This window comes from Hetaerina americana, unplaced genomic scaffold (genome assembly GCF_022747635.1).
Source record: "Hetaerina americana unplaced genomic scaffold, ioHetAmer1.1.p SCAF_4, whole genome shotgun sequence".
Taxonomy (NCBI): Eukaryota; Metazoa; Arthropoda; class Insecta; order Odonata; family Calopterygidae; genus Hetaerina; species Hetaerina americana.
In genome coordinates this window covers 10,707,000-10,727,675 of record NW_027286985.1, presented here as the reverse complement: position 1 = coordinate 10,727,675, position 20,676 = coordinate 10,707,000, and the positions used below count along the sequence as shown (strand labels likewise).

Genomic DNA, 20,676 nt, shown 5'->3' with positions numbered 1-20,676 from the left:
AACAGCCATTTCTTTTCGAATATGTATCATGTATGTATTTGATTCACCGTGGACTTGCTAGTAGTAGTATTTATGGGAGGCGACCGACAGCTGAGGTCATTTGCACCATAGGGGATGGACAGGAAAGGATGAAGGGTGGAGAGAGAAACCCGGCGTCGGCATTAGCCTACTCTTGTTAAAAGGCGCCAAGGGGTCCGCAGCTTAACATTCCAACTGACGGACAGCATACTCACTCAAAGTGCCCCCACAAAGCAACTCAAGTAGGGATCGAGATACCTCTGAAAAATATTCTACACCGCTGGGATATGAACCAGGGCTCTCTGGGTAGGAAGCCAGTACGTTAGCCCCCGCACCATCTCGATCCCCCTGTGGACTTGCTGATTATGATAATCCTAAGAGGTTACACTACATATTGAGAGCAAAAAAAATAAAAAATAACATATATGTGTGAACTTGATGGTAGAAGGCAGTGTATGCACGTGCCTAGCACATTGGATGCATTTTGTGCCCTCCACTACTTCTCAGTCAATTGTATAATTGGACGGTCGATCTGAACATAAACATTAAAGGAATAAACTATGGTATTACAGATGTGCATTATATTCATTACTGCTTTACATAGATTCTTTGGGGACATGGTAGTTCAGCGGGTAGAGAGCTAGGCTGCTGATCAAAGGGCCCAAGTTTAATTGTGGGTGATGCCTTAGGACACCCTCAGCTTCACCCAAGCTGTCATTTTTTGGATGCCGGATATTCATGGGGAACCACAGGTGGCACAGGGAAATGAACTGGTACCCACACCCTGATGCGGGAATTTCATATGGTACCATTGAGCTAGATGATCTTAACCCTCATCTATTAAACCAACCTTAAAGTTGATAAATGTGGTTAAAGGTTCTATATTTATAGTACCATGCTCTGAATTATTGATGCGCATTGATAAAAATGTAATAGGTATTATTAGGGCATCGTTGAAAGACCATTAGAGATTTTCAAGGTATTTAGTAGTAATCAATGAAGAATATATGAAAACAAATATATAACGCTTTAATTTAAATGAAAGTAAAATTATCACATCAATATGCTCAAAGTCACAATACAATTATGGTGCATATGATAATAATTCACAGGTCCTAATAATGACAATCACTCGAGAAAGTTGTGCATGAAGAATGTCTTCAGAAGTTTTTTCCAAACAATGGACATGGTCAAAATATTTTCAATACTGAACAATGAAAAATTCATTGCAGTCACTATAATTTTGATGTAAACACCACCAAATCTTTTGGAACACACAATTAATTCGTTTTCATTAGAGACACCATAGAATTATGTAGGCCATTGTATTGAATTCTTCAACCAGTAAAACATATTGCATCAGATATCACTCCTCCCTTGAATAATAAGGCTACTGTAAGCTTAGTTAAAGTAAATAACCCTGATAACAGTCCTGATATCTTTTATTACAGATTGAAACTATGTACTGGCTTTAATTAATAGATTTTTATACATTTATAGGCATTGAAAAAATCTTGCTTCAACTTTTAATATGGCACTCAAAATTAATTATAAAAGGGGATAAAAATATGAGGCATGATTTTTCTAATGTAATAGATTAACATATGTGCAAGTAATGCACACAAAACAATAAGGAAAATTAATATTTCCACAAATTTAACGATTTAAAAATATAAAAGACAAAACACAAATCATATTTAAATATTGAAGGACATGAATGACTTGGGAATGACAATATTTATTCACCTTTCCATCTTATTCTCGTTTTTAGATTTTCAACATTTGCAATCCATCACACGGGTAAATGTTGGTTATGAAAGCATTCATTTGGCACAGACAAGGGTGAGCAATCTACCACGACGAATTTAAAATGCCAGAAAACAAGCAGGCAAAGGAGAAGGTTACAGAGAGAGGCACACAAAACTCTAAAAAAAATGGAATAAATGGAAAAAAATTTAAAATTTACCAATGATTTTACAATGCTCATTGGGGATTAATAAAAATATATAATGGTGTTGGGATAATCAGAAATGGTATAAAGCTTGTATATGATGAGAAGCTATTATTAATAATTAACATAAACTACCGATACTCGTTATATGCTTATCAATTTAATAGGAACATCAAATAAAATTTAAAATTACATATTCAGTCTTTTTATAACCCTTAGCAATGCTCCATTATTGACTTAATCAGATAATTAGTTAATGTCAAATACTTTTCAACACTTATTACTTTACTATTGATACTGTTGTCAGCATAACTTTTTAACATAAGACAAAAGATTGTCAATAAAAACTGCTTTTTCCAATAACTTAGTCTGCATAAACTATAAAACACGTCCAACAGAAATATTTTAACAAAGATAAATGTAACACTTCCACTATAAATGACCAGGTAAATTGTGAGGATATAGACCTCAGGAACTTATCATTAGTCAGCAATTTCAAAAAAGGGCATTGCCATTAAATACATACAATAGAAAGAGGTTTATATTATTATTCATAAAATTGTATAAACCAGAGTAGCATAAGTTGATAATACTCCCCACTCAGAAATTTCAAAAAGTAGGTAAACATGACCATTTTACCATATGAAACTCTGAATTGAGTTTAAAAGCTGAACTTTCCTCTGACTTTAAAGAAACCAAGGCCATTTCTGTTGTGAATCAATGATCCTAAGCCTACATAACTTTGAAGGACTATAGGGCACTGCTCCACTTTGACAGGCACAACATTATTCAATGTGGGTGAGTAATCTGATGAATTCTCAACTGTTCCTTTACTTTCCTCAACGGCCTCTTTGCATTCATCTAACTTTGGAGAGTTTCCCATTTTTAAAGCTTCAGCATTTTCCTTGCATACAGCTGAAATCAATTTTTCTGAGAAGTCATCCAAATCATACGTCTTATCATCCAGGAAAGGGTCGTTGCTGTCCAAAACTTCTGCAAAGAAAAGGGCAAATATTTCAGTCATAACAAGTGCAGGAAAAGAATTTACGGGTAAAAGTGCCTGTTTAAGCTATTAGTACAGGATTGGCATTCATATTGGTGTAGCTTTCTCTCATATTGGAACATTGTAACCATAATTGTCAGATGACCCAAATATTAATTGCACAGTGGCTAGTTGCATACGACAACACTACATATTTTCATTTTTATTCCATGAAAACACAGACTCCAATAAGGTTGGGAAGTCAAAAGTATTGATCAAATTTACTTCTTATTCTCTAAAATGAAGATTTGAAATCTTATACAGACTACATGTTTCAACAAAGTTTTTTAACCAGTGTCAAGCACAATTATGGCAGATATATGGGAAATAACTAATAATTAAGGCAGGGAAATAGTTTTCCAAGATGAGCGTTAAAATGGCAATGATTAAATGTATCTAACAAATGTTTTTTTTTTCACTGGTATTAAAATTTTTCATTTACAAAATGTTCATTACATCATCACGGATTGTAGTCTTTGGTAGCAATTTATTGACAGTCTTATGACAGACAAGCCAATGAAAACACCAGGGATAGATACGAAACCAACCCCATTGGCTCATACTAGTTTGCAATGGATTTGGCCTGAGGAGAGGAACTCTGCTCAGGAGCCATCACAGATCGGAACTCATTCCACGGCCTGCGATGCGTCTGGCTCCAGGTTCGGGCCTTGGAGCGGAACAATCCTATCAATGGGCCAAAGAGAAGAGCCACTCCACAATGGGTTCAATCAAGACCAAATCCATAAGAGCCACCAGAACCACTCCTTGGGTTTATCTTACCCTAGGTTATAATAAGATACACAAAATGTTCAACTAATTACCGGCTTCAAAACTTTGAATTGGCAGTTTTAGGATCAACCAAAATGGACCCATTGAAGATATTATCATAGCATTTCCTGGATATCTCGATTACAATATTTCCCAACCCCAAAGATGCACTTTTTTACCCTAAAAGCTGCTCTAAAATCACTTTGTGTCCTATAATCTGTGGCCAGGGGTACGGGTATAGCTTAAGCCTAAAAAAGCAAGCTGATTTGTCTAAGAAATACTATTAAAAATTTTTTCCTATGTCAGGCAGAGAAAATGGATGCATTTATAACAAATTTTGATTATATCACCATTTTGAATTGCTAGTAAGCAACAGAGTTTTAATAGTTTGTCGAACGTACTTCTTAAAAAATTTCCAATTAGATTAGTTTTATTTCACGTGTGTTGCTGTGGCAAAACTAAATATGTGTTCGGCTATAGGGAATGCCAGTCCTCCGTCAATACACACACAGATTGTATCTCTCCTGATAATCTCCAGAGTCTACAGGCATTCAATCATATGCAGTACAAGAGTATCGTTAACATAGAAAATAGTCGCTTTTGATACAAATTTAGATAATATCAAAATAATGACAGAAACTAAGCATTTATATAAAAAGTTCAAAAGCTAATAATGTCATGGGATCTTAAGAGAGAAGATTGTCATTCAGTACTTCATTTACACTTTGAATTTGTGACTCATGCTTCCGAACATGGAAACAAAGCAGTTTAAAGGCGTTTTGGGCCAGTGATGTAAAATTTCTGGAATTCTTTGATGAATACATGTTGACATACATATAGCTGCTTATTTTTTACTGTAAAAATTCAATTTTATTTGTATTAACTGTTAACATTAAACCACTTTGATCTTTTCAGCCTGATCCAAGTATTTTTCATAAATTTTAACCTAAAGAATCTCAGTGCATCAACACATTGTTGACAAAAGACTTGACTCTCACACCAATTTGGATCTTCTTTGCTTTGACAGTCTCAGCTGTCTAAACAATAAATATTTTACTGATCACAGCAATGGAACATCATGCAAACGCAACAATACAGCGGTAAAAATTAAACATTTTCTTCTTAAGAATATATTCTGTTGAAACACATGATGTTAATCTATTTATAATATTTTCACTTTCTTATTGAAGTGATTTCAATGACTATTAGGTTTTTGAGAACTCTTCCCAATATACTGTTGACCATTATTATCAAAAGGCCTCCTCTTTCACCACATCAACAGCATTTTATTTTTAACTGGATTTTGCCACTAATTTTATATGAAAGTAAAAAATATGATTCTATCAAGTGAGTGAGAGAGGCCAGAGGCATGCAAAGACAAATTTCACTATTGTCGTCATTTCATCTGGCATAATATTTTATTAGTTCTCTGACAGCTTTTCCCTCAAAATTCAACTTACCTCTCTGTTTTTGGCGGGCCCAATATAATGGGTGAAATGTATACGTCACAAATGGTATATCACTATTGAATGGGTTCCAGCGTCTTCCAAAAGAAATTGGTGCTCCTCTGTTCCATAAAGCTCTAACCCCTCTTGTATTCCGAGATCTAAAACAGCGGGAAAAAATTAATCCACATATGATAAGCTAAACCACTGCAATTATATTAACAACCTTCATGGCTTAAAAGATTAATTCTCTAAAATTTAAGATAGAGATTACCTAAAGAAGTTTCCCAAAAAACAATGATCAAATGGTAAAATTGAATGCTCACATGAAAATGAGCTTTTTAAATGAACTTAGTTTGCCCATATCAATTATATTTTTATTTAAAATATTGTGTAACTAAATGTTAAGAGCAGTCATCAATCAATCAAAACCTGAGGACTTATCATGATTTTTTAGCATGGGAGAATTGAAATGTAAAGTTCAATTGGAAGCCATGATCTTGTCCTTTGACTTGCTAACAAAATTTATTTTGAAACATCTTTGCTACAGGGTTCGTCCAGAAAATAAGTGTACTGACTCCTGGGCTGGGCGCGCCGCTCCAGGCGCGCCCAGCACCGCTCTGACGGGCTGCGATTGGAGGGGGGTATGTTGGCAAGCGACGCTGAAAAAGGCAGTCGGCTCTGAGCTGTGGTGTAGTGAGGAGCTCTGTTAACGCGAACCTCCACGCTTCGACTCACGTCACGGAACGCGATGCCGAAGTTTCTGGAGCAGCGTTATTCCATCAAATTTGCGGTAAAGCTTGGGAAATCGTCTACCGAAACTGTCGGTATGATTAACCAGGCTTACGGGGAGTCAGCCATGTCCAGAAACATGATCTTTCGGTGGCACAAGATGTTCGTGGAGGGCAGAGAAGAGGTCGACGACGAGTCTTTGAGAGGTTCCCGATGATGCCTTTGCGGGAGCGTTCCAGGAATGGGAACGCCACTGGAACAAGTGTATCGACTCACAAGGGTCCTATTTTGAGGAATATTAGCTTAAGATATGTAAAAGTGTAATACATTTTTTTTCCTGAGCTCAGTACACTTATTTTCCGGACGAACCCTGTATATATTTTGCACCATTGAATATTTACACATTACAAATATCATATACTGTTAGCTCAATAAATAATGTGTATGTGGTACAATTTTCATTGCTTTGACTTCTGTATTGCATCTGTCATAACTACTGTAAGTTGAAACATGTTCAGTTCACCTATGCCTGCTTCTGACGATGAAAAATACTTTCCATGAAGGTGTTCTTTCACGTTTGGAGACAGAAAAAAGTAACATGGGCTAGGTCTGGACTATAGGGAAGATGAGAAACACACTTCACATTGATTTTAATGAGAAATTCAGCAATATTTGCTATGTGTGGCTGTGCTTTAGTGTGGCGCTGACATGTTATATGGAGAGTTTTCAGTACACAGCTATAGTATATGCTCCATTTGCAGTAGTGTGTGCTATTACAAAAAGCTGATAAACTGTTACCTGAATATCAAAAATGAAATGACTAATTTTCCCAGCAGAAGCAAGTCACCACCTTGTATTTTATTACATTAGTGATGCCGGAAATTTCTACTTACAGCTTTTCTGTTTCCCACCAGCTCCCTTTCCTGACTTGTGGTTTTCTCAAGAGCTAACAGTTACTATTCTCTTTTTAATCCAATTAATGGTTCCACATTTCATTTCCTCGACCCTCTTCCCCGTTTTTCCCCCTTGAATCTGATGTTACATTTCTTTAATACTAAATTATCATCTGAATCTGCATTTGCACTGCGAAACTGTACAAAATAATAAAAGCTCTTCCTAAATCTGTGCCCAAACATAATATACTCTGACATAGTCCTGAATTCCAGGGCATTTTCCATTTGTACCTTCACCATTTGTGGTGTTTAAACCAAATGTTAATCATGATTAAGCCCAGTTTCCTGCGGAACTCTACTGCATTCTCCCCAAGGTCATTCCTTTGTCCTAAACCATAATCCCCTACCTCACTCCCTCAATCCCACACCTGCAATTATTTCTTCTAATTGATCATACTCCCAGTCGACTTCTCCATATGATTGCTTCATGGCATTTAGACATTGGTTAAGCTTTTATTTCTACTAATGATGTTCTATCAACCCCTCACTGCCTCTCTTCCCTTCTGCTGAATGTTGCTATATCACTACCGCTCCAGTTTTCCTTGCTATCCTTACATCATCCCTCACACAACCCTCATATAACACGTCAGGTTGAAAGAAACTCTTAATATAGCAATGCTGAGTCTGCTGTGCTTACCACTACAAATAATGCTTGCATTTGTGTGATGAAGCAAACATAAAGCGTATTTGAGAAATAAGTTAATGCAAAAGTATTGCCAAATTCTTTCCTAGTGGTATGCTTACTGATTTAAAATACTAGGATAATCATTCATCTTAGAGAAAAGAGCTCACGGTAACCTTATAATTAACCACATAAAACACGACAATATTTGTCTCCTACAAGAATGAATGAATGATAAGAAAATTTCTTAGGACTGATTGAATACCCGAGTCAGATTTTTTCTCTTTTTGATGTGCCCACAATTACGAGGAAAAACTTAATCCAGTTATGAAAAATAAAGTAAACAACATGGGCCTCAAAAGATATGATATATTCCCAATTTCCGGTGAAAACAGTTAAAAAACTAATGTTTATAATTTGGAGCATACCAGACCTTACCCTTACACGTAAGGCCAACTTACTTACCTCATAGGGTCATACTGTAATAATTCTGTGAAAAAACCAACGCCTTACTAAATTGTGTACATAGTAAACAATATGGAACAATCATGCATAAAATGACCAAAAAGTAGCAAGGCACAAAAATCAGAAATAACTCATAACCAAAGAGAAAAACCGTATGGCTCATTTCACACAAATTTGATGTTGTAAAAATTCATTTTACCTAAATATTTACTGAAAATTATTATCGGAATGTTCACCCGTACAGGGCAGATTGCAAGAATAGCAAACAAAACAAATTTAAGGTGCAACTATTTGCAAAAAATGCACATGCAAATTATAGATTTTCTGCCAAAGGCCATGAAAGGAAGATACAAACAAAAAAACAGGCATCGTCATTTCAAAAAATCAGAGAAGCACAATGAAAACATATTCTTGATAGGATATTTTCCCAAATTCATGTGATAAAAACATACGTGCAAAGCCATTGCTTGACTAAATTTGACTAAATTAAGATACAGGAGAGAAAAACGTAAATCTTTTTGTCGAAAAACAACATATTAGTAACAATAATACTGATAGTATTCCCTAACAAATACAATTATTGAAATACTGATAGTATTCCCTAACAAATACAATTATTGAAACTACTCTGCATGAATATATCACATTCATACAAGTACATATGGCTTCCCATCACTTGAATCACTGAGACTGAATTTGAGGGACCAGCGTCACCTCTGGGGTTTAATGACAGCTGCTAAGTGCAATTAACCTTATCAACAATGGTAATTTATTGGCACTTAATAACTTGGTTCTTACTGGCATGCTGATTACGTAGAGTAAAAAGTATTTAAGTCGACATAGATGGCAGAATGATTCAATGCATAAAATTAATCTTAATGTATAAGTTGTCAGATGTCATGTGACATAAAATATTTCTATTTTAAAAGAATGTTAACACTATTTTAATTAATTTCAACAGTCAATCTGTTCAATCTAACTCATAAATCGTTAAATATTAGTGATTAAAAGTTAATTTCACTTGATCAGGATTTAAAACTGGATCCACTGCCATTCAGGACTACTTTCTGAATGTAATGCTATATATATGAAGACTTATCAAACCCTTTACTTTCGAAAATTCTGCATATTTAATGAGGCTATCCATCTGTTAAGATGAGAAAAATGTTTGAGAAATGAAAGGAAACTGATTACTGAACATAAAACCTCTGGTGAAGTTAAGTGAAATGCATAGACAAAATATATAGTATAGTTTATGGTTATAGAGGGAATTATGAGATACAATTTTACTGCAAACGCCCAAAAACAATTTCTCCATCCTAATAAAAAGAATTAAGTTAAAAATTTAGCATTTTTAAACTATTTCAAAGAATAGCTGCAAAGTTTTTGAAATGCACTACAAAGTTAGTTGCTCTCTCATAACAATCTACAAGGGCTATTCAATAAAAAGAGTTTGTAAATATTTTATGAGTGAAATTTTATGAACAAAAATTTAACTACTTGATAAACTGTTAACTTAATGTGCATACGATATAATTACCATTGATTTGAATCCAGTAGTGCATCTGTAATAGCAATTACAAGTTGAATGTGTACATTTCACTGAAATCTTCTTCTGATGAATTTAATGGTTTTAGGCTTTACTTTGCAAAACTTCATGATCACTGAATAATTAAACTTGGTACTTTTTTGCAAAAACTGTATCACACTACTACTGGTTTTGATGCATCTGTGACATCATCGGGTAGAATAATATGCTTATGCATCCAAAACAGTAGCAGAGTAATATAGGTTTTGTGAAAAAATACCAAGTTTAATTATTCAGTGACCTCTTTCTGTTAATAAAAAAATTGATTTTCATGAGAAATTCACCAACAACATTTGCAATGTATGGCTGTCCATTTACGTGGTGCCATATTCAATCTGTTGCTTTAAAATGTCACATTTCACGCTTAATATGGGGAGTTTTCAGTACAAATCTATAAAGTTCTAGTACAAGAAGCTGATACATCATTCCCTGAGTATCAAAAAATAATACGACCATAACTTTTCCAGCAGTTACACCTATTTTGATATTGTTGATAGCGGTTGGTGTTTCCACACAAAGCTTCGTCTTTGACCTCAGGATCAGAATAATGTAGTCAAGTTTCATCTGCAGTTATGACCTGAGAAAAGAATTCCCAAATCTTCCTGTAGAATCAACTTACACTGTAAAAAAAACTTGGGTGCAAACTTTCTTATATTAATGTACAAGCAGTCACGGAACATGCTGTGCACAAACACATCTCATGAGTAATTTTTCTTTCACAAACATTAGGGTGGCACCCAATGAAATTTTCAATATTTCTGATAGTGCTCATTATGTTATTCAATAATCTCTCACGATGACAGCTGTGGCGTTAATGTGCAATTCTCTAGACTTTAACTCGAGGCCCACCTTCCTTTATCATTTGATGCCTTCCCTCTATAAACATTGAAAACAATCTTCTAGCTACACTATAGGCAGAAAAGACAATCTAAAGCCCCCTTGTAGCATTATATAGGCATCAGCTGATGTTTCGTTTAGGCAAAGGCAAAATTACAATTCAGCATCACATATAACATCTATTGTTGCCATGAGTTAAACTGAACACATTTCAACTTGCGATAGCTGCCATTGATGCCATACTGAAGTCCATTAAAATAAAATTTTATCACATGTACATCACACATTAAGCAAACATCATGCAATTTACACACAGTTAATCCTATGACACACAATTTATGGTCATTCTTTATTGAACAACCCTCATAATAAATGAAAAGCAGAAGCTTTTGTTTAGTTAGCCCCAATTGCATTTTGAGTTCATTCTAATTCAAAGAAATCTAAGCTTTATGAAGCCCAATGAGTTTAACAAGCCAAGTTACCTTTTCTGTTTAGTCTGATAAAATGATCAGTCATCACATCCTGGTAATTATTTTCCTTAACTGGAAGCACCTCTTCGTGAAAAGTAGTAACACTGGGACAAAGGGTCAATACATTACCTGCATGGAGAATGAAGATACGAGAAAAAGAAGATTCCAATGTGCAAACATTTTCATTAACTTAGAACATGGAATCCAGAAATCTAGAAAGTATTAAAAAATTCTGTGGGATCCAGCTAGGCAAGCAAGTGAGGCAAAAAGAGTTAAAACAAATGGTGAAAATTCTGGTCATCATAATTGCATGAACAGAAGTCAAAATATAAAAATACACAGCCAGTTTTTGAAAGCAAATAAAATACATAGTTGCTTTATCATCTGCTCACGCATAAAAAAACATTAGAATGCATGGGGGCAGAGCTAAGCATATCTTAGCCACCCACCACCAACTCTGAAGAGAGCTTACATGACGGTAGTTAGAGAGGTTTCCGGTATCACCACCAGATGTCAGCACTAGTGCAAGGAGTTTCCCTCGTAGTATTAGACAATCCTTTATGAGTAAACAAGTTACACTTCAGTGATCTGGGAAGAGATCTGTGGTGCGGATGCCTCTCTGTTATTGTGCCTGTCTAGCGATTTGTGAAGATGGAAAAAATTGAGATTCAAGTAGTAATTAAATACTTAGTGAAGAAAGGTATGGAAGCAAAGGATATTCATGCAGACTTTCAGAACACTCTGGGGGACTCTGCTCCTTCATATTCAACTGTTGCCAAGAGGACAAATGAAGTTAAGTTTGATCAGGACAGCTTAGATGATGACATGCGTAGTGGTCAGCCAAAATGTGGCACTACCCCAGAAATTGCTGCAAAATGCATCAAATGGCCGTGGAGGATCGCCGACTGAAAGTGCAAGAAATCGCTAAAGCTGTAGGGATGTCATCTGAATGGGCATATCGCATTTCAAAAGTGGAATTGGATATGAGAAAATTATCTGCTAGATGGGTGCCATGACCCTTATTGTAGGAGCATAAGCACATCAAAATAAAAAATTTTCTAACAACGTTTGACCATTTTTAAGAGCAACTAACAAGATTTTCTGAGCTGATTTGTGAACACAGATGAAACCTGGGTCCACTATCATACCCCACAGACAAAAAAGTAGTCAACGAAGTGGAAACAGGAGAGGTGATGACTTCAATTTTCTGGGATACAAAATAGTTTCTGTAGATAGATTGTATTCCCACTGGTCAAACAATTCCTGGACAATACTATGCTAACCTCCTGGAGCAACAAAAGTAAAAGTTACACGAAAAAAGGGCAGGTTTGGGACGGAAGAAAGTCATCTTTCACCAAGACAATGCATGTCCAAGCACACAAGTATCATTGCCATGCCAAAAATAAATAAACTAAGATATGAATTGTTGTCACACCCGCCTTATTTGCCTGATTCGTCTCAATCAATTTCCATCCATTCCCCAAGCTCAAAATTTTCCTCGTTAGATGGAGATTCTCTTCAAACAAAGAACTAATGGCCAAAGTAGATGGGTATTTTTCAGGCCTGAAGGAATCTGATTTTCAAGATGGGATCAAGACATTGGAACATTGTTGGACTAAGTGCATTAGTGTACAGGGAGACAACATTGAAAAACAAAAAAGTTTCACCGAGGTAAGTCCTTTATTCCATTCTGAGAACTTTTCTAATTACCATTTTAGTATGTTGCCAAATCTCCTCATCATCAAACTCAAGGGTGATGCAAAATACCAAGTAAGTGTGTTCTAGCTCAACCAGCATCCTCTGTATTTTAGCATCATGTTAACAGTAGCTTTATGTTTAAAATAAACCTTCGTACCGCATGGAATTAATCTTCAAAATCTCCCAGTCTAATCCAGAAATCATGCTATTGAAAAACAGACAAAATGGTAAAATAGTTTTCCTGCTCCAAACCATTTCAACTTTATTTCAGTTTTATTTATTATTTCATAAAACTCTATTATGCATACGTCAAGTTTATCATATGACTTCCAAGTATTTTAAGCATGGTATTTCTGCTTCATCAGCATAATAAGCCGTTCATTTTAATGATAAAAAAAAGCTCATTTTATTTCATGTGCTTTTATATTGCATGGGTGAGATATGTATTATAATAAGTTTGTTTTCCAAATAAATCAAAATAAAAGAGAAATTTTCTTGGTCAGTAAAAATATATTGTTTACTTATGATACTATATGTTGTCAATGCATGACAAAAACAATTTAGCTATGCATAATACAATATATCCAAATGGAAAATATATCATTGGCATTAGTCATAACATGAAGAAGCCCTGGAGTTCTTCATTGAGATTTTCACATTATTGTTGCATAAAATTATTATGCATTATTTATCAGAGCTCTTTAATTAGAACACACACTTCCACTTTCAAGTTTTCTCTTCAATAAAAGTCTTCTTCTACTTTTATATTTAGGCGCATATTTATAATCTATGATATTCATTTACCTGCCCCTTATAGTTGTTTCAAAATATTGAGGAGATATTCACAGAATTAAGACTGAAAATATGGAAATTGAATCCAATAGTTTACATCTAGGTGTTCGCATACTTAAGAGCCAATATTACACTAAATGACAATGGCTGCATTCTACCTCAATTTTTAGGAGAGCAACAGTTCCCAAATCAAAGCTTTTATATTCTTAATTCCAAATATAAGAGACCCTAATAAACCTCAAATAGCCCCTAAATCAAATCGGTCATTAGCAACTTGATCCCAGAGTTACAAAGTATAGCAGCAAAATAAGAAAGAAAAGATACAGAGATATTTAAATTTTCTAAATATTTTGCTATTAAAAGTGGTAAGCTTAACAGAAAAAAACCTCCACAAATCATGAGATTCCACATTAAACTTAATCAATGAAATTCATTGAAAATAACATTCAAAACAGAAAGATATCAGTGTGAATGAAGATGTCTACAGATGTTTATGGTTAATCTATTGATTCAAGAATGTTCATGTACAGTTTTTAACTTACTCTCCAACCTTGTAGAATTCTTACTTTATTATTTAATCATTTACTGAAGGAATACCATCACTTTGGACATGAATACATATATTCTGAAGTCCCAAATGAGTGTAATGCCAAATAATTCACCTGATTTTAAGAAAGTTTAATGAAAGTATCAACAATTCCCCACAATTTCCTGTAATGGTAATTTCACTAAATTCCTGCAAAAAAAGTTTGGCTTATACTCATGCAAATAAGATAAATAATATCTACAAACATTGGTAAGTTCAAACATCGCGATGAAAAATAATATCTAACATTCTATTAATATAGCTAAAAGCATAATTCAGAGCCATTTTGGCAATAAGAATTAAGGAGATAAAACTTGAACTACTTATGAAAAGTATACGCGTATCAACTGACATTTACACACCTACAATTGGCTGGTTCAGAAAAAATTAGGTTTAAAAACTTTCTCATCATTTGCGACATACTAGAATTTGAAATAGCCTCCAAAGATTGATTCTTTTTTTTTAATATTAACAGATCATGCACAAGATATGAATATTGAAAATTGGAAGTGACACTAAACGAAGAAGGAAAATGAAAAACTTCAAAACCTATTTTTTTGGAACATCTAATGTACATACATTGCAAACGTAATCAAAAGAATTAAATCAGAGAGAGAAAGAAGCTAATACATTGACGCAAGAAAATATACAGTCCAACTGAGCATAGAAAATGTGAATACCTTGGTTCAAAACTAGATATTAAGTCATACGGAGAGGAAGAATTATTTGATAGATGGCAGTCAGAAGTAGACTTCTCCTTGGACCACTTCTGTTGGAGAGGTCGCAGTAAACAACCTTTAACCACAGTTAACACACCACTGGCCAATCCGTTCATTCTTCTAGAAATGGCACAGGGGTGCCAACAGAAGAGCGCATTTAATACATCACAAAAGCAGACATGTGACAAAGAAATGGCAATGAATCAATAAATACTACAAATCTCACATGAGAAATAACATGCCAAAGAGAATTATGATGAAGCAGATGGCACCAGGGACTGGTATAATTAAGACTCTATAATTTCTTTTGAATGAATAGCATGCCCATGAACCTCATTTAAGCATATCTGACAGGACACAGTTTTTCATGAATATGGTCACGCTAAAAATCACATAAATTGCAACATTTTCACTAGTGTGGATGTATGCATACCTCTGTTTATATAGTCTAAATCTGCCCATCAAATGTGGCTGCATGAATTTTTTTCTGGCACCCCCATTACAGTTTTTACATTTAAAAATTAAACAAACATGGAGAGCTGAAGCTCATACAGACACATCCTTTCCTACATCTGCACACAAATTTTAAGAACAGTAGTTATTACAAAACTTGCCTTGGGCCATGAGGCAAATAATGAGCACACTACTTCAAATCAACTTTTAAAAATTTAGTAAAATGTACTCTTAAATTAACCATCGGCATTACGAGCAGTTCGCAGGGAAAGAGACATGATTAATACATTCAGATACCTTTGTTGATTAGCTATTCAAATGGAATACATTGTTCAGTTAAGAATGTTGAATATTGTGATATTTATATAGCTAGTTTATGCCTCTTTCTCAGTTTCAAAATCTTATTTTGACAATAGATAAAATTATGCTTTTTCATAATGAGAAAAACACTATTCCCACGACAAAATTCAAATTTATATTTAAATTTTAGTTCAACTTACGGCACTAATGATGCAGGAGGGTATACAAGTTCTCCAGTCACCAAAGTATCTATCAAGCGAAGTGGAACTGCACGGCAGTCAAGCTGTCGCAGGGCAATGAAGTCATACTTCACAGTGATTAAGGAGTGAGTTGTTAAAATCACAAGCCTCTCCTTTTCAGCATCCCAAAAGCTGATCCTAAAAAAAAAAAAAAACTCAATTTCAATTTGAGCAATGCCATTCAAATAAACTTTGACTTTAATAATATAATTCTAAATACATAGTTGACAAATATGAATGGATGGACTAATATAATAAGTAGGACTAATACACATCGCAGGGCATACTACCCCAGGGGGTTATGAATCCAACTATGGCACATTGCACTGAATGTCACTAATTAGCTTTTCAGAGGCACCAACAATTTCTCAGCTTATGGAAAAAGTTAAGATTCTCATGTTTCCAGAACAAGAGAATGAAAAGTGGCTCCAACAATACTGCACCATTGGTAAGAGGCAGCAGTTTAACCATAAAACACAGATGGTACAGACCAAGAAGATCAGTACGATATCAATTCCCATCCAATGGATGGTGCACTCACTCACAAGTCCTCTCCACAAAGCACCATAAATTGGGTTTGGGATACCACTGAAAAAGATATACTGTCTCCAGGATTCAAACCTAGACCCTTTGGGTGGGAAGCCAGTATGCTAGCCACACACCATCTGAAACACTATAAGGGACTACTGGAAGGGGAACGAGTGTCAAGGTGGACAAATGCAAAATAGAGACATGGAATGTTAAGTCATTTGGAGTGTTTGGGAAGTAGGAAAATTGGACAGACTCGAGATAAGAAATCCTGGGAGTCCGGGACATTAAGTAGGCTGGAGCCGATGACTTCTAGAGCAACAGATACAGGGTGATATTCTCAGGAGACAACCAAAGGAATGCAAAAGAGGGTAGTATACTCAAAAATGAGCAAACAAAATGAGTCAAATCATGCCTGAAAAACAATGAGAGAAATCCAATGATAAGGTTAAAGGGAACGCTAATGACTAGTGCTCCCACAGGTGTACTTATATGCCAATGTCCAGGCATTCAGGAGAGTAAATAGAAGAAGTATATGAATGACTGGAAGAGGTTATTGGAGCAGGATGGAATTCCGTGATAGGACAGAGCCAAGAGGTAAGCAGCATAGGACAGTTCAGATTGGGTTAATTAAACTCCAAGAGAGAAAGATTTGACAGAATTCTGCAAAAACAAAAAAGAATGCTAGCAGCAAAAACCCTCTTCGAGCAATACCCGAGAAGGATATACACATAGAAGATGCCAGGGGAACAGAGCAAGATACCAAATGGACTACATTCTAGTCAGAATGCGATCCTAAAACAAAGTTAAACATTGTAAGACCTACACCCCAGCACTGATGTAAATTGTGATCACAACCTGGGAATCAAGTACAGATGACTGTAATACAAGAAGATGGAGAGAAGTGACACAAGGACTCAGATGGAACACAATGATACAAGAGGAAAAGCAAGCATGAGAAAAGTTTACTGTGGCCATCAATAGAAAAATAGAAATAATAAAAGAGACACGCAAAGAAGGAAATTGACCATGTATAAAGAATATAATAACCAAAGTAGTAGAACTCATAAGTCGGCAAAATCTACGTGGCTATGGATAACAGCTCAAATAAGAGACTTAATAGAGACATGCGTAATGTGGGCAATAACTCCTTAGATAATCCAAGAGATGAGGCTCGTAGTATCAGAAGAGGCTTGCTTTTAGTGAGCCTCCTCTCTCACTAGACTGCTGATAAATTTTCAGCTATATCCAGCACGTGGTTTCATTTACATAATCAATTGAAGCAACAAACTTTTATTTGTTTAGAAGAATGCAAAAAAATGAGTTCCGCACAGTAATTAAACACTTCTATTTAAAAACCTTAACACAGTAAGAGTTCGAAGCTGAGTTGGATGAAGTTCACGGCACATCTGCTCCATGTTTAAAATTTGGTAAATGTGTCTAAACGCAGTCATACAAATGATGAACATCATTCAGGACGCACACTGGAAGAGACTTCCTCTGAAGTGATTGACAAAATCTACGATGCGCTTTTGAGTGATCGACAAATCAAAGTTTGCAAAATAGTTGAGCCCACAGGCATATCACAGGGTACAGTATTTTCAACTCGGTACAAAAAATTGGATGTAAAAACAATCTTGGCAAGATGGGAGCCACAGTTGCTTTCAGTGGAGAATGAACTCACACACCTAACCAATTCAGAGGCTGTTTTGGTGCTTTTCTGTCACAATCCTGATGAGTTTTGCTTCGCTTAAAAATTTAGAGAAATGCTTGAAAAAGTGTATTGAAGTAAAAGGAGATTATGTTGAAAAATAAAAAAATATTAACCCAAAATAATTTGTTTTCCTATTTTTTCCTAAAGGATGATTGAACGACCAATGCACATATCATTTAATATGGACAAACGTGGGCTATTCCTCTACACTCATTCGCCATCTAAATCCCGGTCACTGAAGACTAAGCAGTGTAAAGGTGGAAAACTGGATAAAGAATGGATGGTACAGTGGGTGATATTGTGTTACAGCTGATGGAGGAAAAGAGTCACCTCTGTTGATATGAAAATACCTTTGATCAAGGCGTTCCATAAATAATGACATGACAAAGTTGGGTGTGTCTTAGTATGAAAAAGAAAAGGCATGGATGATTTCTAAAATTTTTAAAGATCGGTTAACAGTTTTTGACCGAAAGGTGAGAGGACAAAATCATAATATTCTCCTTTTTCATGACAATGCTATACATTTGATTGCAACGATTGATAATGTTGCCATTGCATCCATTTTCTTGAAAAATAAAACTGTGAGTAACATTAGATGGTGCTTTATGGAGATGGAGATGCTTTCTGCACCGGAGGATGTTGAATGCAGAACAGTTGGTAGTTGCTTTCAATTGCATGGTTCCTTTGACAAGAAGACCTTGAAGAGAGATAACATCATATGAATATTATGGGAAGAGTTCACCCCAGCCGTACTCTTATAAGAATAGCCAAGAGGCGTCAAAGGAGGTGCTGACTATTACAACAATTTCAATGGCGATTGGAAGGATACCACACATCAACATTCAACAGATACCATGATTATACTGACCAATATTACATTCATATGATATCCCATTTGTTCAAAGAACATAAATCAAGTTTACAATTCTTTGCCTAAAATTTTTTGCTGTGTTTTTTATACATTTATAAGTAGAAGAAGATTCAGACTATTTACCAAAGTTTTTTTGCAACAAAGTGACACTGAATGTCAATTATCAAGCAAAGAAAAGTGCAAAATTTTATGAGATAGTTTGATGGTATAAAATCTGTGTCCACTTTTAGAGGATATATTAAAAAATATCTTTGCCTTGTAAACAGTAACAACTTCCTAATGCTCTCAGTCCATTCTTCTGTTCTTCTTAGTCCAAAAGAAGACTGACCTTTCACATAGATCACAATAGTTTTGCCAAATAACTTAAATAGTCTTGCCAAATATCAGTTCTAGGTTAATGGTATTCATATATATCATATCTTCATTTGAACCATACTTCCGTGTTGATCATTTATTCATGTACTCATTTATCAAATTTCAACTTCTCTTTTTATTAATTTTCCATTCTTCGTACTGTAACTATTCGTACAGAAATGTGGGGAGTTAAATTGTATGCATAATGTAGTGTTATTTATGTACCCAGATGAGTTAAAGATTCAACACTAATGAATACAAATGCATCCCTTCCCCACCTTCATACTTCATTATAGGGGCTGAATGCCAAAGAGGAATAAAGTGGATATATGTGCAGCCAGAGGTGCAAAGTCAATGGAATGAATAATTTATGTATCTAATAGTATCCATCAAACTTATTTTTGAAATAGATACAACTTCAGTTGAACTCATAACTGACAATTAGAACATTTCTGAAAATATGATATCCTATCGAGTTCATTACACCATTAAAATTATGAAATGGGTAAAAAATTAAACAGGCAGAAAAATAGCAACAACAAACCACAAACGCTGGCAACTTTCTGTATTTGTTTGCTAGTTTTGGACACGATGGCACATGCAGTGACACTTAGAATAGAATTTGAGTTTTGGTGACCATTTTGGAACCAAGTGAGTTTCCTACAATAGTGGCTTTAATTGGTTAAGCAAACTAGTTTCTGCAAATATTGGCCTCAAAATTCTAGAACTTTCTCGGTCAACCGAGAATTTCTCTCACTTACTCTGTTAACAACCAGCATCCGAGAATTTCACCATCTTTATCTGGAAAAACAATGGTTTTTAAACACTCCTCGATTGCATTGTCTACCAGGCCAGATCGGAATGAAAAAAAGTCTCTTGCATTTTCCACAGAGTTAAAAGGCAGAGCACTTGGTGCAACTTGCATATTTCCAGCGGTCTTTGGAGTCTCAACTGAAATTTGAGAAAAACGTCAACACGAAAAAGAGAATTGCTACAAATAAGTTTTTCATTTATACCTAACCAAATCATAAGTCCTAACTACATGAAATAAATATCATTATATCTATAGGTTCACTATTCTTTGCTAATACCTTTGGGGCTTGGACTACGGCTACTTAGATAATACGGATCACTACGAATTTGTAGTGTCGCGCCTTGAAAATCATCATGTGTTCCCTCCTCATCTAATAACGTGTCATCCATTGTGCTCAAGTTCTCGTTGTCTTTAGATACATGATCATCACCCCCATATTTACATTCCGTCATGACGAAACAACCCGTCAACACACGACAAGGTCACCATCAGTTAACTGAACTTGGCCCACGAAGAGCTAGCCCACGACTAACTACCGGCCGTTGGAACTCTGGATTTTTCAGCCACACCAACATAAATATTTTTGCACGAAGTAACTAAGTAAACCCCATAAACCATTGCAGTAATCTCACTACAACGTACATATTACACTCAGTGATACTCCCTGTAATCACTTAAGACCGGGATGGATTATGCAGTATATGATATACGTCCCTA

The 20,676-nt window shown here is 35.2% G+C and overlaps 1 protein-coding gene across 2 annotated transcripts; it reads right to left on the bottom strand.

Moving 5' to 3' along the window:
• Positions 1–1,026: 1,026 nt before the first annotated feature.
• Positions 1,027–20,474, bottom strand: LOC139692291 (tumor protein p63-regulated gene 1-like protein). Of its 2 annotated transcripts, XM_071590386.1 has the most exons (6): positions 20,237–20,474; positions 19,907–20,096; positions 15,640–15,816; positions 14,648–14,806; positions 5,240–5,385; positions 1,027–2,962 (listed from the first exon to the last, which is right to left on the bottom strand). In XM_071590386.1, exons 1-6 carry the CDS (start codon positions 20,409–20,411, stop codon positions 2,631–2,633), a joined length of 1,179 nt encoding a protein of 392 aa, XP_071446487.1. In that variant the 5' UTR covers positions 20,412–20,474; the 3' UTR covers positions 1,027–2,630. The 2 variants fall into 2 exon arrangements, with proteins under 2 accessions (XP_071446487.1, XP_071446488.1); XM_071590387.1 differs by lacking the exon at positions 14,648–14,806.
• Positions 20,475–20,676: the final 202 nt, after the last annotated feature.

Excerpts from the sequence above, each read along its gene's own strand:
- LOC139692291 (XM_071590386.1), bottom strand. The coding sequence starts at position 20,411 with ATGACGGAATGTAAATATGGGGGTGATGATCATGTATCTAAAGACAAC. Across the intron at positions 20,097-20,236 it reads CCGTAGTCCAAGCCCCAAAG|TTGAGACTCCAAAGACCGCT; the intron begins GTATTAGCAAAG and ends CTCAAATTTCAG. Across the intron at positions 2,963-5,239 it reads GGCCCGCCAAAAACAGAGAG|AAGTTTTGGACAGCAACGAC; the intron begins GTAAGTTGAATT and ends TTTTCTTTGCAG.